This window comes from Trachypithecus francoisi, unplaced genomic scaffold (genome assembly GCF_009764315.1).
Source record: "Trachypithecus francoisi isolate TF-2019V2 unplaced genomic scaffold, Tfra_2.0 Lachesis_group0, whole genome shotgun sequence".
In the NCBI taxonomy this organism is placed as follows: domain Eukaryota; kingdom Metazoa; phylum Chordata; class Mammalia; order Primates; family Cercopithecidae; genus Trachypithecus; species Trachypithecus francoisi.
Window position 1 is genome coordinate 139,278,643 of NW_022681453.1, and position 24,507 is coordinate 139,303,149.

At 40.9% G+C, this 24,507-nt stretch overlaps 1 protein-coding gene across 9 annotated transcripts in view; it reads right to left on the minus strand.

Moving 5' to 3' along the window:
• Positions 1 to 24,507, minus strand: part of ULK4 (unc-51 like kinase 4) — a 735,134-nt gene that overhangs the window by 674,736 nt on the left and 35,891 nt on the right. For 8 of the 9 annotated variants that reach the window (XR_004437258.1, XM_033212151.1, XM_033212154.1 and 5 more), the window contains 8 exons: positions 23,827 to 23,989; positions 13,793 to 13,894; positions 12,848 to 12,931; positions 10,103 to 10,178; positions 7,227 to 7,319; positions 5,657 to 5,781; positions 5,433 to 5,502; positions 1,918 to 2,011 (listed from right to left, as the gene is read on the minus strand). Coding sequence is in view for 8 of the 9 variants with exons in the window: in XM_033212151.1 (XP_033068042.1) it covers positions 1,918 to 2,011; positions 5,433 to 5,502; positions 5,657 to 5,781; positions 7,227 to 7,319; positions 10,103 to 10,178; positions 12,848 to 12,931; positions 13,793 to 13,894; positions 23,827 to 23,989 (807 nt within the window). In the remaining variant the exon portion in view is untranslated. The remainder of the gene's footprint in view (positions 1 to 1,917; positions 2,012 to 5,432; positions 5,503 to 5,656; positions 5,782 to 7,226; positions 7,320 to 10,102; positions 10,179 to 12,847; positions 12,932 to 13,792; positions 13,895 to 23,826; positions 23,990 to 24,507) is intronic. The other variant, XM_033212152.1, reaches the window with a different exon arrangement.

Consider the following 24,507-nt stretch of genomic DNA (forward strand, 5'->3'; position numbering starts at 1 on the left):
GTATAATAGTGGTTACCAGGGGCTAACAGTAATGGGAAATGGGCAGTTATTATTTAATGGGTACAGAGTTTCAATTTGGGATGACTAAAATTTTCTGGAGATAGATGGTAGAAATAGTTGCGCAACAATATGAATGTACTTAATTCCACTTGAACTATATATTTAGAAATGATTTAAAATAGTACATTTTATGTAATGCATTTTTTACTACATTTTTTAAGACAATACCAAATGTTATGGAGAATGTATAAAAATTGATACCCTCATACACTGCTGGTTAGAATGTAAAATGGTGCAGATGCTTTGAAAAACAGTTTGACAATTCTTCAAAAAGTTAAGGCCAGGTGCAATGGCTCACATCTGGCACACCAGCACTTTGGGAGGCTGAGACAGGAGCATCACTTGAGCTCAGAAGTTTGAGCTTAGGCAAAATAGAGGGACCCTGTCTTTACAAACAATTTTTTGTAAACTTAGCCAGGTGTGGTGGCATATGCCTGTAGTTCCAGGTACTTGGCAGACTGAGGCAGGACAACCACTGGAGCCAAGGAGGTCCAGACTGCAGTGAGTATGATTGTACCACTGTACTCCAGCCTGGGTGACAGAGGGAAACATTATCTCAAAAACAAAAAGTTAAACAAGGAGTTAACACATGACACAGCAATTCTACTCCCAAATATTCACCAACTGATGACTAGAAAAAAAAAGATGTTGTATACACAACAAATTATTTCACAATAAAAAGGAATCTAGTACTGATACATGCTACAACTTGGATGAACCTTGAACATATATGTTAAACAGGCCTGGTGCAGTGTCTCATGCCTGTAAACCCAGCACTAGGGGAGGCCGAGGCGAGCGGATCATGAGGTCAAGAGATTGAGACCATCCTGATCAACATGGTGAAACCCTGTCTCTACTAAAAATACAAAAATTAGCTGGACGTGGTGACACACGCCTGTAGTCCCAGCTACTCGGTAGGCTGAGGCAGAAGAACTGCTTGAATCCGGTAGGCACAGGTTGCAGTGAGCCGAGGTTGCGCCACTGCACTCCAGCCTGGCGACAGAGCAAGACTCCATCTCAAAAAAAAAAAAAAAAGACAAAGAAGACATATGCTAAGTGGAAAAAGCTAGTAACAAAAGATCACATATTGTTGATTCCATTTATATAAAATGCACAGAACAAGTAAAATAATAAAGACAAAACATATACTGTGGTTGCCTAGTACAAGCATGGAAAAGAACTGGAGAAACATGGGGTGGCAGGGGGCAGTGACTGCTAACGGTAGTTTCTTTGTTGGGTGATGGCAGAATTCTAAAACTGTGGTGATGGTTGCATACCTCTGAAAATGTTACAGGTCCCTGAATTGTACCTTTTTTTTTTTCTTTTAAAGAGGTGGGTCTCACTCTGTCACCCAGGCTGGAGTGCAGTGGCGCCGCCATAGCTCACTGCAGCATCAAACTCCAGGGCTCAAGAAACCCTTCCACTTCAGCTTCCCATGTGGCTAGGGCTACAGGTGTGCACCACCAAACCCAGCTCATGTTTTTTATTTTTTGTGAGGACAGGGTCTCGCTATGTTGGCCAGGCTGATCTCGAACTCCTGGCCTCAAGTGATCCTCCTGCCTCAGCCTCCCTAAGTGCAAGATTTACAATTCACACCCAGCCTGAATTGTTCACCTTAAATAGGTGAATTGTATGGTATGTCAACTGTATCTCAAGGAAAGACCTACCAAAAAGAACTATGAAGCAACTAAATGGGATATCTCTCTCAGAGAACCTACAAGAAAAATCCATAATGATCAGGAAAGATGACCTTATTGTAAATTTTGTATTTATAAACATAAGTCATTTACCAACTTACAATTATTCTTTTGAGCTTCAACATCTTACGTAGAAAGAAAATTTCCCAAGTCCGCTCACCTTGGTCAGAGAAGTCTTCTGTGGTGAACAATGAGTCATATCCTCACCAGGACTTACTTCCACTGCAGTGCTAGTTCTGGGAGTAGGACGAGAACTGAAAAATACATACCAGTTAACATTATTCAGATTCCAGAAAGGTTATTCTCTGTTTACTGTTTTCTGGAAGAAAACATATCTCATGAAAAATGGTAGAGTATGATGATTCCATATGCTCTCACTAAAAAAGTCTAGATCTAATTTGTGTTTATATAATTTTTATAACTGCTATTAATTTCCTAGCTAATGTATTATTTCTTTTATTTATACTTTCCATGCCATACACAGTATTTTCTTTTTTAACTAGAAACCTTCAAGTATTAATTTTTATAAATGTCTTCCGGTATAGGCAGGATTAACATAAATACAATACATCAGATATTCTACAAAGAATGAAAAATATTTGTAGCTGTATATCAGAAAATACTTGAAAAGGAAATTACCCTGGCACCTATTTAAAATAAGTAACAAGGAAGTTACAATCCTTATCTATTTGTGATGATTCCTTCTACACATATAAATGCCTGTCATACCGTATGGGCCACTGTACTTTTCCTGGATCCATGGTTTTGAGCTTTTCACTTTTTTTTTTTTTTTTTGAGATGGAGTCTTGCTCTGTTGCCCAGGCTGGAGTGCAGTGGTGCAATCTCGGCTCACTGCAACCTCCACCTCCCGGGTTCAAGCGTTTCTCGTGCCTTAGCCTCCCAAGTAGCTGGGATTACAGGCACCTGCCACTGCACCTGGCTAATTTTTGTATTTTTAGTAGAGACAGGGTTTCACCATCTTGGCCAGACTGGTCTTGAACTCCTTACCTCATGATCTACCTGCCTCAGCCTCCCAAAGTGCAGGGATTACAGGCATGAGCCACTGCACCTGGCCTGAGCTTCTCACATTCTAAGAAATCTTTCCCATCAGATCATTAATATTTTTTAATTATTTCCTTCAGGGCCGAGTGCAGTGGCTCACCCCTGTAATCCCAGCACTTTGGGAGGCCGAGGCACTTAGATCACTTGAGGTAAGGAGTTTGAGACCAGTCTGGCCAATATGGCAAAACCCCGTTTCTACTAAAAATACAAAAATTAGCCAGGCATGGTAGCAGGCACCTATAATCCCAGCTACTAGGGAGGCTGAGACAGGAGGATCACTTGAACTCAGGAGGCAGAGATTGCAGTGAGCCAAGTTCAAGCCACTGTACTCCAGCCTGAGTGACAAAGTGACACTCCATCTCGGGAAAAAAAAAAAAAAAAAGCCCAGCATGGTGGTGCATGCCTGTAGTCCCAACTACTTGGGGGGCTGGGGCAGGAGAATAGCTTAAACAGGGGAGGTGAAGGTTGCAGTGAGCCAAGACCGAACCACTGCACTCCAGCCTGGACAATAGAGCAAGACTCCATCTCAAGGGAAAAAAAAAAATTATCATCTTCAAATTCCCAAGTATCAGAATCGTCAACTCTCATTCACTTATCTGTTGATCCCTTCATTAAACATATACTTACATAGTACATAAAATACGAATACCAGAAATTGTATGAGGTTCTAAAAAGTTAAATTTAAAGTGTATAAAATGGGCCAGGTGCTGTGGCTCACGCCTATAATCTCAGCACTTTGAGAGGCCAAGGTGGGCAGATCACCTGAGCTCAGGAGTTCGAGACCAGCTGGGCAACTTGGGGAAACCCCGTCTCTACTAAAAATACAAAAAAAATTAGCCAAGCATGGTGGTGCATGCCTGTAATCCCTGCCACTTGGGAGGCTGAGGCATAAGAATCACTTGAACCAGGGAGGCAGAGGCTGCAGTGAGCCGAGATCACGCCACTGCACTCTAGCCTGGGCAACAGAGCAAGAGTCTGTCTCAAAAAATAAATAAATAATAAATAAATAAATAAATAAATAATAAAATGTGTAAAATGTATATAGATAAACATACATTACATTTAAATATGGGTAAAACATATCAGGAATTTTAATTTATCATTATAACCCCTATTTTATGAAATAAAACTATTTCTCTCTGTTACAAAATATTTTAAATACTTTTAATATTTACATACTACTAATTTTTTTTTTTTTTTTTTTTTGAGATGGCGTTGCCCTCTTGTTGCCCAGGCTGGAGTGCAATGGCGCAATCTCAGCTCATTGCAACCTCCACCTCCTGGGTTCAAGTGATTCTCCTGCCTCAGCCTCCCAAGTAGCTGGGATTACAGACACCCACCAGCACACCCGGCTAATTTTTTTTTTCTTTAGTAGAGACGGGGTTTCACCATGTTGGCCAGGCTTGTCTCAATCTCCTGACCCCAGGTAATCTGCCCGCCTCAGCCTCCCAAAGTGCTGGGATTACAGTCATCAGCCACCGAGCCCAGCCAATACTACTAAATTTTTTAATGCATTGGTCCTAGTCACTTTAAGATATCATTCTGACTTTAATTATTTCAGTGATTACAAACATTATTTAAGCCTTCCATATAGAAAAGTAAAAGAAAGGCTGGGCACAATGGCTCATGCCTATAATCGCAGTACTCTGGGAGGCCTAGGCGGGCGGATCACTTGAGATCAGTTCAAGAACAGGCTGGCCAACATGGCGAAATCCCATCTCTACTAAAAATACAAAAATTAGCCAGGTGAGGTGGTGGGCCCCTGTAGTCCCAGCTACTCGGGAGACTGAGGCAGGAGAATCACCTGAACCTGGGAGGTGGAGGCTGCAGTGAGCCAAGAACACGCCACTGTAATCTAGCCTGGACAACAGAACAAGACTCCATCTCAAAAAAATAAAATAAAATAAAAATAAATTAAAGAATAAAAAAAGATTTAAAGAAAAACAGAACCTCTTCTTTTCTGTAAGTATTTACCCAAATAGAAAAGATTTTGCCTTCAAAGCATTAACAACAACAACAACAAAAACTGGGTACATTGGCAGGCAGATGGCTCAAGCCCAGGAGTTCAAGACCAGCCTGAGCAATATGGCAAAACACCGTCTCTACAAAAAAATTAGCCAGGCATGGTGGCACACATCTGTAATCACAGCTACTCAGGAGGCTGAAGTGGCAAGATCACTTGAATCCAGGAGGCAGAGGTTACAAAGAACCAAGATCACTCCACTGCACTCCAGTCTCGGCAACAGAGGGAGATCTTGTCTCAAAAATAAAACAAAACAAACAACCTGGACTTCTGAAATTTTAAGTTCAATTCTATTTTAAGTTAAAGAACAAAATGAAGAGGCATTAATTCTTACAAATGGAAATAATGAGTTGCTTTGGTAAAAAATAAGTTGGTTTGTTTAAAAATTTTCAAAAATCCTATATATAGCAAAATCTACATTTCACTGGCCACCACCTAACTGTAACTTTGAAATTGGAGAGTGAAACTGGAATTTGGCACTAAAATCCCTGTTCTTTATCGCTGTGTAACATGGTTTGCACCAAGATAGCAGATGCTTTAAGAAAATTTAACTTTTGTCTCACATTGATCCCTCTTTTCATTTTACCTACCTGAGAAGAAACATGGATTCATTCAACTGACCCTCAAGAGTACTCTTAGGCCGAAACTCAGTTGGATTTTCTGTAGCAGGAAAGTAATATGTTACACAGAAAAAAACAAAAATATCATATGCAAGGCATAACATACACAAAGATTTAAAGGGACATAACATTGAAATTAGGAACTCTCTCAAACAACAATATAAGTAGCATGAATGTGCTCAAATAAAACTTACCTAGTCTGAAAGAGTGACCTAGTGGTTGACCACTCTTGTGCCCTTTTGTTTGTCTACTCTGAGCGTTCTGCAAAAGCTCCTTGGAATCTTGTGGCCCAGAACACTCCATTGTGTTTCTGCTATTATTGGAGAAAACCAACATAATCAAACTTACTTTGGAGTTCTCTATAGTTTTGTGTTAGAAGAAGAGGTTGGAGAAGGTAATTAAACTACACATGACATTTAGCGAAGTTACAGAATCTCTTAACTTTATGCTTCCCTCATCCATATAACCATCAAAGACTGGCAGGAAAGCTATGTCACTGTAGTCCCTCAAAATCCAGGCTAAAGCCAGGCGTGGTGGTGCACACCTGTAATCCCAGTACTTTGGGGGGCTGAGGCAGATGGACCGCTTGAACTCAGAAGTTTGAGATCAGCCTGGGCAATATAGTGAGACCTTGTCTACACTTTTTTGTTGTTAACAAATTAAAAAAAAAAAAAGATCCAGGCTGACAGATCAGGCATGGTGGCTCACACCTATAATCCCAGCACTTTGAGAGGTCTGGCCAGGCGTGGTGGCTCAAGCCTGTAATCCCAGCACTTTGGGAGGCCGAGACGGGTGGATCACGAGGTCAGGAGATCGAGACCATCCTGGCTAACACGGTGAAACCCCGTCTCTAATAAAAAATACAAAAAACTAGCCGGGGGGCGAGGTGGCGGGCACCTGTAGTCCCAGCTACTTGGGAGGCTGAGGCAGGAGAATGGCGTAAACCCGGGAGGCGGAGCTTGCAGTGAGCTGAGATCCGGCCACTGCACTCCAGCTCGGGCAACAGAGCGAGACTCCGTCTCAAAAAAAAAAAAAAAAAAAAAAAAAAGAGAGGTCACAGCAGGCAAATCACTTGAAGCCAGGAGTTTGAAACCAGCCTGGGCAAAATGGAGAAACCCTGTGTCTACTAAAAATACAATAATCAGCTGAGTGTGGTGGCGCACACCTATAGTCTCAGTTACTCAGGATGCTGAGGTGGGAGGATCACCTGAGCCCAGGGAGGTCAAGGCTGCAATGCACCATCATTGTACCACTATACTCCTGCCTAGGTGACAGAGTGAGACATTGTCTCAAAAAAAAAAAAAAAATCCAGGCTAGAACTCCATTTGGACATTTTTCTTCCCAATTACCTCATCATGTGGTAAATTACGACTGCTCTTCAACTTTGGATCTGGGAATAACACATATTACTTTTGCTAACATTTTGTTACCCAAAACAAGTCACATGACCACACCTAACTTAAAGGGGAGAAAAAAGATCCTACCATATACTTGGGAGGTGGGAAGCCAGATGTATTTGGTAACAGAACTAATGAGTATCATATTATATCAATGACTGAAGAATAACAACAGAAAACATGCAAAATCAAAAACACAAAAATATCATGAGTAAACTCCTCAAGCAACCCTTAATTAAACAAATGCTGGATATTCTCCTACTACAAAAGCAGAGAAATTCAGGTCATTGATGTTGTATAAATAGAATAGTAATGGGCTTAAGTGTCCAGTAACTATGTCTTATACACAAAGGTAAGTGTATACTACCTGAGACTGAGATCTTCCATGCTTGATTCCTGATCTGCTCCAGCGAAAGCTTTCTTCCAAAATGAATGCTGCAGTAGCCTTGTCCAAGTTAATCTTCAAAAAAACATAAATGTTAAAACTCTACTTTAACATGATTTACCATGAAAAATTCCCAAGACATGTCCCAATTACACACATCGGATTTTACAATTTGTATCTCCTAAAGGTACATATGTACCTTTGAAATCATTTTATATTTTATTATTTCATTTTCGTATGCAATTAACCTCTTTTAGAAAGCAAGATAAAAAGAAACAATTCAGAAGCCTTAAATGGTACAGAATGAAACAGTCTGATAAGCAAGCATTAGAAGTTTCAGGGTTCAAATTCCATAGAGTCTGGGTTCTCCAACCAGCGTAGGAAAAAGGGAATCAATAAATATTTGAAATTCTAAAGTAAATATATCAGATATCTATAATCCTGTCATCCTTTATTTGACAACAGAGGCAAGATTATTTTACTTACCCTGACTGACACATTTAAGTTTTGGAACTATTCTGTTAGAACTTCATTCAGAAATAAATAAGAATATCAGACCAGGCGCGGTGGCTCACGCCTGTAATCCCAGCACTTTGGGAGGCCAAGGTGGGCAGATTGCTTGAGTCCAGGATTTCGAGATCAGCCTGGACAATGTGGCAAAACCCCATCTCTACAAAAAATACAAAAATTAGTTGGGTGTGCTGGCCCACACCTATAATCCCAGCTACTTGGAAGGCTGAGATGGAAGAATCTCTTGAGCCTGGGAGACAGAGGTTGCAGCAAGCCAAGATCACACCACTGCACTTCAGCCTGGGTGACAGAGACCCCGTCTCAGGAGGGGGTGCAGGGGCAGGGGAAGAATATCAGCTTCATAATCATATACATTCACATGTTGTTTAGGAATCAAAATAATCTTACCTAGCTAGTTCACCTGCATTAAAATGACTTTAGGCTGTATTTAAAATTCAGGCTCATTTTCAAAAGATTAAGTTTCACTGCTAATACAGTATACCTGTAGGCATACTCACCAGAGTGGGAAAATTAAGCCTGACTGAAACTTTAAAACAAAAAAGAAAAAAATTTATAGTTGACTAATCACTCAAAACTTCTGTATTAAATAATATTACTCCCAATCAAAAGTAAAACACAAATAATAGAATTTGTAACCACATATAACATTCCTTTACACAGAAAGCTCTTGTGGTTCACTAAAGGAGAAATAAAAATAGTCAACAAAGTAAAATTTATTTCCATCCATCAAACTGACAAAAATGTAGATCAACAAGGCACACTGCAGATGAGTGGGAGGGAAGGAGCTTTCTAACATATTGTCGCTGGGAATGTAAATCAGCACATGTTCCTAGAATGTAGGAAATGTATCAAACTGTTTAAATGCTCTTAGCCTTTGGCAAGCCATTACACTTTAAGAAATTCACATGAAAGAGATAATTACCCAAGTAAACCCAAAAAAATTTTTTTAATTCACAAAAGAATATTTACTGTAACAACGTATATAATATTACAAATCAAGAGGCATTCTAAACGTTTACTTTTTTATAGGTAATTGTATGTACATTCTACAGCCATTTAAAATGACCAAGCAGCCAGGCACAGTGGCTCACACCTGTAATCCCAGCATTTTGGGAGGCTGAGGCAGGCAGAACTGCTTGAGGCCAGGAGTTCAAGACCAGCATGGCCAACATGGTGAAACCCCATCTCTACTAAAAACACAAAAATTAGCTGGGGATGGTGGCACGCACCTGAAATCCCAGTTACTCAGGAGGCTGAGGCATGAGAAATACTTGAACCCAGGAGGTGGAGGATGCAGTGAGCCAAGATTGCACCACTGCACTCCAGCCTGGGTGACAGAGCAAGACTCAGAAATGGAAATGGAAAAATATGCATAATGTACCATGAGAGAAAAACGTAGGTTATGGAGTGGTCCCATGTAAGCAAAAAATTATATAGCATAGGGTTATAAATGTAGGGATATGTAGATACAATCTCTTAAGTAAATTAGATATAGTTACATCCTATCAAAAGATGTCTGAAAAATTATCCACCAAAATAACACTAATGTTGAAAGCATTCTAATGTAAGCAAAGGATGTTTATCCTACAACTTATACAAAAATCAGCATTTCCTTCTGCAGTTTTTAAAATATATTTAATAAAAGAGTGGATTCTTGTATATGCTACACTAAATTTATTCTCCATTTTATAAACTGAAACCTCCTCCCATCCCTGCATCCCAGTTATCTAGTGACAGAACCAGAACTAGAAACTAGTTGCTTGGGCCTCTTTCCCACTCTGGTCCACCTCCTAGCCTCCCCTACCCTGTGCCTCAACAATGATTTCTAACGCTGCCATCACTGACAAAAAATTCACAAAGTGTCTATTATCCTATCACTTAATATCCCCATTATGACAGGCTTGTCATAAAAATAGGTCACATTAAATATCACTCAGTTAACAGCACCTTAACTTGACAATATCATCCCTAGGTCAACAGTGAAACCGTTTTAGCCTGAAATACAAAATACAAGAAATGGCACTTCTTGGATTTGAGAATTATAAGAAAATTGGTCAACTACTTAATACATGAAAAGAGAAACTGACTTCAAAAATTCCTCATGATTAAAAACACCTGCAAACTGAGAGAAAAACTTTTAATCCGAAGTCAGACTTCTTTAAAAAATAATAATTTGAACAGCTATGTGTATATTAAGAACAGCACCATTTTAGAAGTACATAAAAGGGGGAAAATATTCCACTATTTATTCCCATTAAAATACTGTCCCTTACTCCATCTACAGAACTCAAAAGAAAAAGAAAAAAAAATGGAAATACTGTCCCTACCTTTTTTGAGGATCTCTTTGAAGTAACCCATTAAGCAAATTAATAAAATCTGAAGAAGCTTTAGGACGAGAAGAATCTATAAACAAATTAATTTCCAAGAAAAAATGGTAAGTAGTAAATACATATCAATTTTATTTTTATCTCTTACATCAACATTTAAAGTAATAGTATTTTAAACACATACATTATTATTAAGAGAACTCTAAATCCATTAACAACAATTACATCCTCCATTTAATGGGGCAGGATGGGGAGGTACAGAATACAAAGATTAAAAACATATTTTCCTAGATCACAAAAAAGAAATGTAAATCTCAAAAACTAAGTCTTAACAAACCTCTAAGCCTTCTCTTCACTGAACAATCCCAATAAGGATCACCAGCTTAACAAACTCAAACACTTGTCTTCAACTATTTTGGGGGGTTTTTTTGAGATAGTGTCTTGCTCTGTCACCCAGGCTAGAGTGCAGCGGCACGATCATGGTTCACTCCAGCCTCTACCTCCCAGGCTCAAGTGATCCTCTCACCCCAACCTCCAGAGTAGTTGGGACTACAGGCATGTACCATCACGCCTGACTAATTTTTGTTTACTTTTTGTAGAGATAGGGTCTCACTATGCTGCCTAAGTTAGTCTCAAACTCCTGGGCTCCAGTGATCCACCTGCCTTGGATCTCCTAAAGTGCTGGGATTACAAGTGTGAGCCACTATGCTCAGCTCCAACTTTTTTTTTTTTTTTTTTTTTTTTGAGAAGGAGTTTCACTCTTGTTGCCCAGGCTGGAGTGCAATGGCACAATCTCGTTTCACTGCAACCTCTGCCTCCCAGGTACATGCGATTCTCCTGTCTCAGACTCCCAAGTAGCTCGGATTACAGGCATGTGCCACCATGCCTGGCTAATTTTTTTGTATTTAGTAGAGACAGGGTTTCACCATGATAGTCAGGCTGGTCACAAACTCCTGACCTCAGGTGATCCACCCACCTCGGCCTCCCAAAGTGCTAGGATTACAGGTGTGTGCCACCATGCCCAGCCCTAATTAACTATTAATTATACCTTATTCTTTGAAGTATTCCTAACTTGAACAACTTTGCATTACAATGTACTATGATTAGAATATTTGCAATCCCTCTTTTCAGATTTTTAACAGAAATAAGAAGCATTACATTATGACAGTGTCCAATACCACTAATCTCATAATGTTTTGTCTTTTTAAATTAGTTATATACCATATCCAGGTCATCAGTCTATGGTTAAAAGTAGTAGTAATGGTCACACATTGTGGCTCATACTTGAAATCCCAGCACTCTGGGAGGCCAAGGCAGGTGGATCAATCAAGGCCAGGAGTTCAAGACAAGCTAGGCAACACAGCAAGACCCTGTCTCCACAAAAAAATTTAAAAATTAGCCATTCCCGGTGGTGTGTGCCTGTAGTCTTAGCTACTCAGGAGGCTGACTGCACCACTGCACTCCAGCCTGAGTGACACAGCAGAACCCTGTCTCTCAAAATAATAATAATAATAATAAATATATATAGTAATAATTTTTGTAGAATCCTGTTTTCATTTATGTGTCTTAAGATAAACTTTAACAATGTATAGCAAAATGTTTTACTGCATTTGTGCCTTCTTTTCTCTTTCCTTAAAAATTATTGCTGATAGATCATTATATTAACCACAATTTATATGATTAAAGTTCCAACACTTTAAAAATACTACAACTGTATCTAATTTTAAAGATTTTTAGGCTGGGTGCAGTGGCTCATGCCTGTAATCCCAACACTTTGGGAGGCTGAGGTGGGTGGATCACGAGGTCGGGAGTTCAAGACCAGCCTGCCCAAGATGGTGAAACCCCATCTCTACTAAAAAACAAAAACAAAAAATTAGCCAGGCGCCATGGTGGGCACCTGTAATCCCAGCTACTCAGGAGGCGGAGGCAGGAGAATCGCTTGAACCCAGGAGGCAGAGGTTGCAGCGAGCCAAGATCACACCACTGCACTCCAGCCTGGGCAACAGAGTGAGACTCTGTCTCAAAAATAAATAAATAAATAATAAAGATTTTGAAAACTCATAAGGGTAGCATTCTGATTGATCAAGATAAGGAAACAGCAGATTTGTTCCAACAGGTGATAGAAATAACCACATGGGATATGACTACAAAGTAAATGGTACATACAAAAAGTAATGTCACATAAGCGTTTAAGTCTTTAAGCCATACTTTTTGTGATATAGATGCACAAAATAATTTGTTTTTAAATGAGGGAAATCTATTAGTACTTTGTTCTCTGTTTCAGCATCTTTTAAAAATGTCAAAGGAAATACTAACATTTCTAAAAATATCAACTTGGGATCATTTATAAAAGATAACTTTAAGCCTGTAATCCCAGCACTTGGGAGGCCGAGGCGGGCGGATCACGAGGTCAGGAGATGGAGACCATCCTGGCTAATATGGTGAAACCCTGTCTCTACTAAAAATACAAAATAATTAGCCCGGTGTGGTGGCGGGCGCCTGTAGTCCCAGCTGCTCAGGAGGCTGAGGCAGGAGAATGGCATGAACCCAGGAGGCAGAGCTTGCAGTGAGCCGAGATCGCACCACTGCACTCCAGCCTGGGAGACAGAGCAAGACTCCGTCTCAAAAAAAAAAATAAAGGTAACTTTGGGGAGTTATGAATCAATAAAAGCAAACTTTGGATAAAGGTACACCTCTAGTCAGTGGAAAATGTAAATTAATTCCATTTATCACAAGAAATCTTACCTTTCGGAATAGGTGGCAAAGGATCTTCACATAAGATCTTTTCTGTTAATTCCGAAATACTTTCTGAGAAGAATGGAGGTTTTCCTGAAATCACATGAAAACTTGCAAAATTAAAGAAGTCTGCTATCACCAATAATTCTCATCTCAACTACAGATATTTCAAGATCATACAACTTATAGGAAAAAATATATAGGAATAGCTAATGCCTAGTACGTACCAGGCACTGCCTATATAATTTATATTTCTCTTAATTCGAAACGTATTATCATCCTAACAAATACACAAACACACACATGGACCACTACTATGAACCAATGGGTGTATAGGCCATTTGATGCATCTGAATAATACACAGTTGCAAGGCATCTTTACAAAAATTTCTAATAATCACAGTTTTTGAGTTAAGCACATTTCAGCATTCCAGATTATCATGAAAAATTACCTATTTGTCAAGAAGTTTCTAGGACTCTGCATATGCCTAGATACCAAGCAACTCAGCCAAAATCAGTATATATAAAAATTTAATAAGGTCACAGTTTTTTTGGCCAGGCATAGTGGCTCATGCCTATAATCCCAGAGCTTTGGGAGGTCTAAGTAGGCAGATCACTTGAGGTCAGGCATTCAAGACCAGCCTGGCCAACATGGTGAGATCCCGTCTCTACTAAAAATACAAAAAATTGCCAGGCATAGTGGTGGACACCTGTAAGCCCAGCTACTCAGGAAGCTGAGGCATGAGAATGGCTTGAACCCAAGAGGCAGAGGAGGCTGCGGTGAGCCAAGATCGTGTCACTGCACTCCAGACTGGGTGACAGTGCGAGAATGTCTCAAAATTTTAAGAAATCAAGTTTGTTAACATCTTATAAGTAAAACATCTGCAAACTACAGACTTAACCTGGTTTTATTTTAGTCATATCTGATTTTATACCTATTCAGGAAACAATTACCTGAAAACATTTCATAAAGCAGACAGCCCAAAGACCAGAGGTCACTGGAGATGGAAAAGTCAGCACCCCTCACAACTTCTGGTGCTGTATATATAGGAGATCCTAAAAGCAAAGTATGAAGAACAGTTCTGTTAGGCATTTGTATTGCTGCCAATGCGAACCTACCTAGGAAAGATCTGTGAGATGAAAAAGGGCAGGAGAAAAACATACGCATGAATAAAACTTCATGTGCATTTCACATTTTTCAATGTTTTCTAATTTTAAGGTTACATTTTGCAAAGAATGTGTGTGAATATAAAAAGGTGTTTAAAATCTACCTGAGAGGTATGGCACATTCAGCTACATTCTTCTTTTAAATTTCAATTCGAATAGTTTAAGTTAAACCTTAAATATAACAACCCCAACAACCCACTGGTTTAACAGCAAAGGTTTATCTATCACTAAATATATCCGTAACAAATCTACCAAGAAGCTCTGATCCTCATAGTCACTCAAAGACCCTGGCTGATAGAGGTTCCAACTCCACTCATGCTTCCTCAATTGGAGGCAGGGAGAAAGAATGTAGCTAACTGAACACTGGCTCCTAAAATTCCCATCTCAAAGTTACTCACATCACTTCTGCTCACACTTAGTTGGCTTTGACCAGGGAGAGGATGCAATCCTACCATCCATCCAGGAGAATAGGAAAAATTTAGTGAAAAGCACTCATGTGTGCCACATATACTTTATACAAAGTTTAATATTACATAGAAATCCCATATTTTAGAGTCAGAAAGTTCCCTTATTCACTGACAAGAGAGGGATACTTAACCTCCAGTAAATCACACAGCTAGGCAGTTGCAAAGCACCCGCCAAGACCCAGGGTCCTTGTCTCTCCCAGGTGCACACTCTGTGCATTCCATCTAACAAACTCCCACCTCCCAGTGAGAATCTCTTCCCCAGGAAGTAAGTAACCTCCAATGATTTGGAAACAAAATTCCACTGAGGTAAGCCTTCCAGCAAATCCTATCTCCAGAGCCCATCACAGCCAGATCAGCAGCTTTGTGTGCCCTGATGCGTGACTGTAAAGTTCTCCCATGGAGCAATTTTGCTATGCTATCACATTTCGCACACATCGATGGAAGGTATATTTGCCTGCACTAGCTGCTGAGGAAACACAAATAATACCCATGGAATGCCCTTGCACTCTGCCCAACACTTAATAGATGTTTCATTAATATTTGTTGAATATGAATGTTTGTCTTCCCATCCTTATTTCCAGTACCTAGAACATGGGTAAACTCGTCAAATTAAGAATTAAATGTGGACCAGGCTCACACCTGTAATCCCAGCACTTTGGGAGGCTGAAGTATCACTTGAGGCCAGAAGTTCAAGACCAGCCTGACCAACCTGGTGAAACTCCATCTCTACTAAAACTACAAAAATTAGCTGGGTGTGGTGGAGGGTGCTGTAATCCCAGCTACATGGGAGGCTGAGGCCATTCAAGAATCACTTAAACCTAGTAGGCGAAGGTTGTGGTGAGCCAAGATCATGCCACTGCTCTCCAGCTTGTGTAACAAAGCAAGACTGTCTCAAAAAAATAAATCAATGAGGGCCGGGTGCGGTGGCTCACGCCTGTAATGCCAGCACTTTGGGAGGCCAAAGTGGGCGGATCATGAGGTCAGGGGATTGAGTCTTGGCTAACACAGTGAAATCCTGTCTCTATTAAAAAAAAAATACAAAAAATTAGCCGGGCATGGTGGCGGGCGCCTGTAGTCCCAGCTACTCGGGAGGCTGAGGCAGGAGAATGGCGTGAATCCAGGAGGCAGAGCTTGCAGTGAGCCAAGATCACGCCACTGCACTCCAGCCTGGGCAACAGAGCGAGACTCCATCTCAAAAAATAAATAAATAAATGTGGAATTAACAAATCAATGCACTAAGGAACAACGGAATTAAAGTCCCTGGGTTCACACTCAAATGGGTAGAAAACAAATACACAAAACAGTATATTATTACATGGTAAGTTAAATGGTTTATACACAAAATATTATGAAAATTATAAAAGAAAACACTTAAGTATTCAGTCTGATAAAATCCTGCCATCCAGACAGACAAAGAAGGAAGTCTTTCTCAAGAAAGCTGAAGCTGGCCAGGTGTGGTGGCTCATGCCTGTAATCCCAGCATTTTGGCGGGCTGAGGCAGGCAGATCACCTGAAGTCAGGAGTTCGAGACCAGCCTGACCAATATGGAGAAACCCGGTCTCTATCAAAAACACAAAATTAGCTGGGCATTGTGGCGCATGCCTGTAATCCTATCTACTCGGGAGGCTGAGGCAGGAGAATCACTTGAACCTGGGAGGCAGAGGTTGCGGTGAGCTGACATCACACCACCGCACTCCAGCTTGGGCAACAGATCAAGACTCCATCTCAAAACAAACAAAATAAACAAACAAAAAGAATCCCTGAATCAATGTCGACTACCAGCGTGCTCTCAGGAATAGGCCTGCCTTAGTGTCCCCTCCAAGTTTAGTCACTAGCTGGGTACAGTCATGAGAAGCGTGGCCTCTGAACAAAAGCACTGATGGATTTCTTCAAGTAGTTGGAGGCCTTGGTCAGTTGTACCTGCAACTGAAGGACAGTGAAGCACAATCTTGTGGGAACCACAAGAACAGAGAGGCAATCCTGGACCAGATCGTGAAACTTGAACCCTAACCTGTAGGTAGAGGATTCTAAATTTGAAACTCTTTTCATAAATCAGCCCAGATTTCTAATTTCTCTCAATCAATCAACAACACTGGGCCAAAATTGAGCCTAGTTCGACATAACCCCCTTCAATCCCTCTTAAACTGGGCCACATTATTGATTTATATAACTTTTCTGTTCCTGAATTTGGGAACTATGATCCAGCCAACCCCTATCTTTACACAGGAAATTAAAACTCCTAGCAGCTATGTGACACTACTCTGAAGGTTACAAAGAAGCAAAGACAGAACTAGAATCCAGATGTCCTTATTAGAAGCTCTTTTCAATATTACTTTTATGCAGCCTAACCAAACTGTTTGCCCTAACATCAGCATCAATGTTAACAGATTCTTCATGGCTGTACACCACCACTGACCAATCACCAACCCCATCACAGAACCCAACTAGTCAAATATGTGAAAAAGTAGCGTGATTTTTTCATGTGTCTTTTTCATCGCCACACTTAGACTGTGAATTCTCCAAGTCTCCAGGAAAACAGAAGTGGTTTTACACTCTATTTTTATCTTAATGCCACAGGGATGTGAAGGTTAACTGCCTATGAAGTACCTGATCCCCAAAGGTCAGGGCTATTTCTGCCCTGCTGGTTACGAAAGTATCCTCTACCCTTGGCCAAACAGACTAACCTGCCCCATCATATAAATTGTTCTTAGATTAAGTTCAGAAGTACGCATCACTGCTAGAACGTCTGATGTATTTCTCCACAACACAGCTCTCTTCCCCTTACTAAATATGCATTTATACTAAAATATACCATTGACCTTGTTTTCTATAATAAAATTATATACAATAATTCAGAACTTCATATCCTACTAACATAGACCACAATAGTCATTTTCATAGAATACTGATAATTCTATGGAATGCAATTTGAGGACATTAAAAGCCTTCTTCTTGGGCATGAAATCTTACCACATACAAGCCTGGCTCTGAAAGTTTAATTTCCTTTAGTCTTATTTACAGGGCCTATGATTAACCTGCTGCTCCCCATCCTCTTCCCTTATCCCTGGGCCACATGACTACCAAGTCCAAGGATGTCTGCCACCCTCTTGCATCATGCTCTTTCCTACAACTGGCACCAAACTCAGCTGACAGCACGATGAGTATCACAGAGCTTCAATGGCCCAAAGTCTCAAGTACCTGAACATGGAACCTGAGGAGGAAAGATCTTTAGCACTTCCCCCAAAAGGCATAAGAAACATTACTTCAGACTCCCCCCTCAAGTATAGCAATTTTAACACCCCCAGCCCCATCTCACATGCCAAGAATACACCCTAGAAATTTGCTTCAGGGATGCTGGCAAGATAGCTGAATAGGAACAGCTCCAGTCTGCAGCTCTCAGTGAGATCAATGCAGAAGGCAGGTGATTTCTGCATTTCCAACTGAGGTACCCAGTTCATCTCATTACGACTGGTTGGATAGTGGGTGCAGCCCACAGAGGGCAAGCTGAAGCAGGGTGGGGCGTTGCCTCACCCGGGAAGTGCTAGGGGTCAGGCAACTCCCTCTTCTAGCCAAGGGAAGCCATGAGGGATTGTGCCGTGAGGAACAGTGCACTCCAGCCCACATACTGTACTTTTCCAATGGTCTTCCCAACCCACAGACCAGGAGATTCCCTCTGGTGCCTACGCCACCAGGGCCCTGGGTTTCAAGCACAAAACTGGGCGGCCATTTGGGCAGACACCAACTAGGTGCAGGAGTTTTTTTTCATACTCCAGTGGCACCTGGAAGGCCAGAGAGACATAGCACCAATCACTCCTCTGGAAAGGGGGCTGAAGCCAGGGAGTCATGTGGTTTGGCTCAGCAGGTCCCACCCCGACAGAGCCCAATAAGCTAAGATCCACTGGCTTGAAATTCTCGCTGCCAGCGCAGCAGTCTGAAGTCGACCTGGGATGCTCAAGCTTGGTGCAGGGAGGGGCATCCACAATTGCTGAGGCTTAAGTAGGCGGTTTTACCCTCACGGTGTAAACAAAACCACATGGACGTTGGAACTAGGTGGAGTCCGCTGTGGCCAGACTGCCTCTCCAGATTCCTCCTCTCTGGGCAGCGCATCTGCAGCAGCCCCAGTCAGATGCTTATACATAAAACCCCCATCTCCCTGGGACAGTGCACCTGGGGCAAGGGAAGGTTGTGGGAGCAGGCTCAGTAGACTTAAACGTCCCTGCCTGATGGCTCTGAAGAAAGCAGCGGATCTCCCAGCACAGCGTTCAAGCTCTGCTAAAGGTCAGACCGCCTCCTCAAGTGGGTCCCTGACCCTCAAGTCTCCTAATTGGGAGATACCTCCCAGTAGGGGCCGGCAGACACCTCACACAGGAGAGCTCCAGCTGGCATCTGGCAGGTGCCCCTCCGGGACAAAGCTTCCAGAGGAAGGAACAGGCAGCAATCTTTGCTGTTCTGCAGCTTCTGCTGGTGATACCCAGGCAAACAGGGTCTGGAGTGAACCTTCAGTAAACTCCAGCAGATCTGAAGCAGAGAGGCCTGACTGGTAGAAGGAAAACTAACAAACAGAAAGGAATAGCATCAATATCAACAAAAAGGATGTCCACTCAGAGACCCCATCCAAAGGTCACCAACATCAAACACCAAAGGTAGATAAATCCACGAAGATGGAGAGAAACCAGCGCAAAAAGGCTGAGAATTCCAAAAACCAGAACTCCTCTTCTCCTCCAAAGGATCACAACTCCTCACCAGCAAGGGAACAAAACTGGATAGAGAATGATTTTGACAAATGGACAGAAGTAGGCTACAGAAGGTGAGTAATAACAAACTCCTCCAAGCTAAAGGAGTATGTTCTAACCCAATGCAAGGAAGATAAGAACCTTGAAAAACGGTAACAGGAATGGCTAACTGGAATAACCAGTTTAGAGAAGAACATAAATGACTTGATGCAGCTGAAAAACAGCATAAGAACTTCGTGAAGTATACACAAGTATCAATAGCTGAATCGATCAAGTGGAAGAAAAGACATCAGAAATTGAAGATCAACTTAATGAAATAAAGTGAAAAGACAAGGTTAGAGAAAAAAGAATGAAAAGGAACAAAGCCTCCAAGAAATATGGGACTATGTGAAAGACCAAATCTACGTTTGATTGATGTACCTGAAAGTGACAGAGAGGATGGAACCAAGCTGGAAAACACACTTCAGGATATTATCCAGGAGAACTTCCCCAACCTAGCAAGACAGGCGAACACTCAAATTCAGGAAATACAGAGAACACTACAAATATACTCCTCAAGAAGAGCAACCCCAAGACACATAATTGTCAGATTCACCAAGGTTAAAATGATGGAAAAGGCCAGGCGCAATGGCTCACGCCTGTAGTCTCAGTACTTTGGGAGGCCGAGGCGGGTGGATCATGAGGTCAGGAGATCGAGACCATCCTGGCTAATACAGTGAAACCCCGTCTCTAGTAAAAATACAAAAAATTAGCTGGGCATGGTGGTGGGCGCCTGTAGTCCCAGCTACTCTGGAGGCTGAAGCAGGAGAATGGCATGAACCCAGGAGACAGAGCTTACCGTGAGCCGAGCTCACGTCACTGCACTCCAGCTTGGGCGACAGAGCGAGACTCCGTCTCAAAAAAAAAAAAAAGAAAAGAAAAAAGAACTAGAGAAGAACAAACAAATTCAAAAACTAGCAGAAGACAAGAAATAACTAATTTCAGAGCAGAACTGAAGGAGATAAAGACACAAAAAACCCTTCAAAAAAAATCAATGTATCTAGGAGCTGTTTTTTTTTAATGATCAACAAAATAGATCGCTAGCAAAACTAATAAAGAAGAAAAGAGAAAAGAAACAAAGAGATGCAATAAAAAATGATAAAGGAGATATTACCATTGATCCCACAGAAATACAAGCCACCATCAGAGAATACTGTGAACACCTCTACACCAATAAACTAGAAAATCTAGAAGAAATGGATAAATTCCTGGACATACACACGCTCCCACATCTAAACCAGGAAGAAGTCAAATCCCTGAATAGACCAATAATAAGTTCTGAAATTGAAGCAGTAATTAACAGCCTACCAATCAAAAAAAGTCTAGGACCAGACGGATTCACAGCTGAATCCTACAGGAGGTACAAAGAAGGGCTGATAACATTCCTTCTGAAACTATTCCAAACAATAGAAAGAGGGAATCCTCCCTAACTCATCTTATGAGGCCAGGATCATCCTGATACCAAAGCCTGGCAGAGATACACCAACAACAGCAACAAAAACTTTCTGGCCAATATCCCTGATAAACATCAATGCGAAAATCCTGAATAAAATACTGGCAAACCGAATCCAGCAGCACATCAAAAAGCTTATCCACCATGATCAAGTCAGCTTTATCCCTGGGATGCAGGGCTGGTTCAACATACACAAATCAATAAACGTAATCCATCACATAAACAAAACCAATGACAAAAACCACATGATTATCTCAGTAGATGCAGAAAAAGTCTTCGACAAAATTCAACACCCTGTCATGCTAAAAACTCTCAATAAATTAGGTATCGATGGAACGTATCTCAAAATAATAAGAGTTATTTATGACAAACCCACAGCCAATATCATACTGAATGGACAAAAACGGGAAGCATTCTCTTTGAAATCCGGCACAAGACAAGGATGCCCTCTCTCACCACTCCTATTCAACATAGTATCAGAAGTTCTGGCCAGGGCAATCAGGCGAGAGAAAGAAATAAAGGGTATTCAAACAGGTAGAGAGGGAGTCAAATTGTCTCTGTTTGCAGATGACATGATTGTATATTTAGAAAATTCCATCATCTCAGCCCAAAATCTCCTAAAGCTGATAAGCAACTTCAGCAAAGTCTCAGGATACAAAATCAATGTGCAAAAATCACAAGCATTCCTATACACCAATAATAAACAAAGAGTCAAATTATGAATGAACTCCCACTCACAATTGCTACCAAGAGAATAAAATACCTTGGAATACAACTTAGAAGGGATGTGAAGGACCTCTTCAAGGAGAACTACAAACCTCTGCTCAAGGAAATAAAAGAGGACACAAACAAATGGAAAAACATTCCATCCTCATGGATAGAAAGAATCAATATCATGAAAATGGCCATGTTGCCCAAAGTAATTTATAGATTCAGGGCTATCCCCATCAAGCTACCATTGACTTTCTTCACAGAATTGGAAAAAAATATTTTAAATTTTATATGGAAACAAAAAAGAGTCCACATAGCCAAGAAAATCCTAAGCAAAAAGAACAAAACTGGAGGCATCACACTACCTAACCTCAAACTATACTACAAGGCCACAGTAACCAAAACAGCATGGTACTGATACAAAAACAGATATATAGATCAATGGAACAGAACAGAGACCTCAGAATAGATATCTACAACCATCTGATCTTTGACAAACCTGACAGAAACAATCAATGGGGAATGGATTCCCTATTTAATAAATAGTGTTGGGAAAACTGGCTAGCCATATGCTGAAAAATGAAACTGGACCCCTTCCTTTTACCTTACAAAAATTAACTCAAGATGGATTAAAGACTTAAATGTAAGACCTAAAACCATAAAAATTCTAGAAGAAAACCTAGGCAATACCATTCAGGATACAGGCATGGGCAAAGACTTCATGACTAAAACATCAAAAGTAATGGCAGCAAAAGCCAGAATTGACAAATGGGATCTAATTAAACTAAAGAGCTTCTGCACAGCAAAATAAACTAGCATCAGAATGAACAGGCAACCTACAGAACGGTAGAAAATGTCTGCAATCTACCCATCTGACAAAGATCTAATATCCAGAATCTACAAGAAACTTAAACAAATTTACAAAAAAGCAAACAACTCCATCAAAAAGTGGGCAAAGGATATGAACAGACACTCCTCAAAAGAAGACATTTATGCAGCCAACAAACATATGAAAAAAAGCTCATCATCACTGATCATTAGAGAAATGCAAATCAAAACCACAATGAGATACCATCTCACACCAGTCAGAATGGCAATTATTAAAAAGTCAAGAAACAAAAATGCCGGCAAGGCTGTGGAGAAATAGAATGGTTTTGGACTGGTGGTGGGAATGTAGATTGGTTCAACCATTGTGGAGGACAATTCCTCAGGGATCTAGAACCAGAAATACCATTTGACCCAGTGATCCCATTACTGGGTATATACCCAAAGGATTATAAATCATTCTACTATAAAGACACATGCACACGTATGTTTATTGCAGCACTATTCACAATAGCAAAGACGTGGAACCAACCCAAATGTCCATCAATGATAGACTGGATAAAGAAAATGTGGCACATATACACCATGGAATACTATGCAGCCATAAAAAAGGATGAGTTCATGTCCTTTGCAGGGACATGGATGAAACTGGAAACCATCATTCTCAGCAAACTAATGCAGGAACAGAAAACCAAACACCACGTGTTCTCATTCGTAAGTGGGAGTTGAACAATGAGAACACATGGACACAGGGAGGGGAACATCACATACCAGGGCCTGTCAGGGGGTGGGGGGGCTAAAGGAGGGATAGCATTAGGAGAAATACCTAATGTAGATGATGGCTTGATGGGTGCAGCAAACCACCATGGCATGTGTATACCTATGTAACAAACCTGCACGTTCTGCACATGTACCCCAGAACTTAAATTTAAAAAAAAAAAAGAGCCAGGTGTGGTGGCTCAAGCCTGTAATCCCAGCACTTTGGGAGGCTGAGACGGGCAGATCACGAGGTCAGGAGATCGAGACCATCCTGGTTAACACGGTGAAACCTCATCTCTACTAAAAAAATACAAAAAACTAGCCGGGCGAGGTGGCGGGCGCCTGTAGTCCCAGCTACTCCGGAGGCTGAGGCAGGAGAATGGCGTAAACCCGGGAGGCGGAGCTTGCAGTGAGCTGAGATCTGGCCACTGCACTCCAGCCCGGGCGACAGAGCGAGACTCCGTCTCAAAAAAAAAAAAGAAAGAAATATGTTTCAACTGCAGAATATCATTCACTCAACTAATTTCTATTGAACCACTAATGTGGCAGGCACCATTCCCCTCCTATGTGCTAATGAATGCTCAGTAAAGCATAAAGCTGAGGACGAAATACAGGCTTTGTTAAGGTTCCCCAGGCCTTACAGAGTAGATCCACATTGAATACTTTAGGCCACAGGCAAAGTCATTCCTATGTCCAGACTATGTCTGCTGGTCATTACCATTTTCAATATGTTATGTGAGTGGCAAAACAAAAGACTGACATTGTCTCCTAAACACAGGATTTGCATGGTCCACAACTAGAGTTACGATCTTTAAGCTTTCCAGGTCCACATACCTTTGACTCTACTTTTCATGCTTTTCTTCAGGACATCTTCCCCACTGTCACCTCCTCCTTCCTCTGCTGCCACCAAAGCAAAGAACTCTTCCAAATTTTCACCTTCCACTTTTGCCAAGCAAAAGTTGCTAAACTTTAGTGTGCCAGGCCCTTCCAAGAGTATCTATGAAGATCAAATAAATGTTTTCAGAAGAAAAATCAACTTAATTTGTACATATATCAGTACTTCTTATAATTGCACTAAAGAAGTTTTGAGCATTGCTATTCTTTCTCCATCAGAACTCAGAAAAATAAATGTTTATAATTTTTTAAAAAGCTAAAGAAAAATAAATCCAACTTTTTAATAATCAAATACAAAATTAAATTGTTCATTCTCAGATGTATATAATGAACTCATCATATAACCAAAGTGGAAAACTTCAGGTTTGGGGAAAGATAAGTAATGATGAAAATAAAACAATCTGCACTTGCCAAGCCTCAGTGTCAGCTATAACAGGATTTGAAAACCTAGCTGTCTGAGGTGTTTATTCAAGTGAGGAAGCACAATGCAGAGTTAAGATTAAAGCTGGAGATCTGGATTTTTCACCCAGGTCCACCATTTACTTGCTGTCTGACCTTGAAGAATGTATTTAACCTTTCTAATCCCCAGTCTCTTCACCTGTAAAATGGGAAAAATAATAC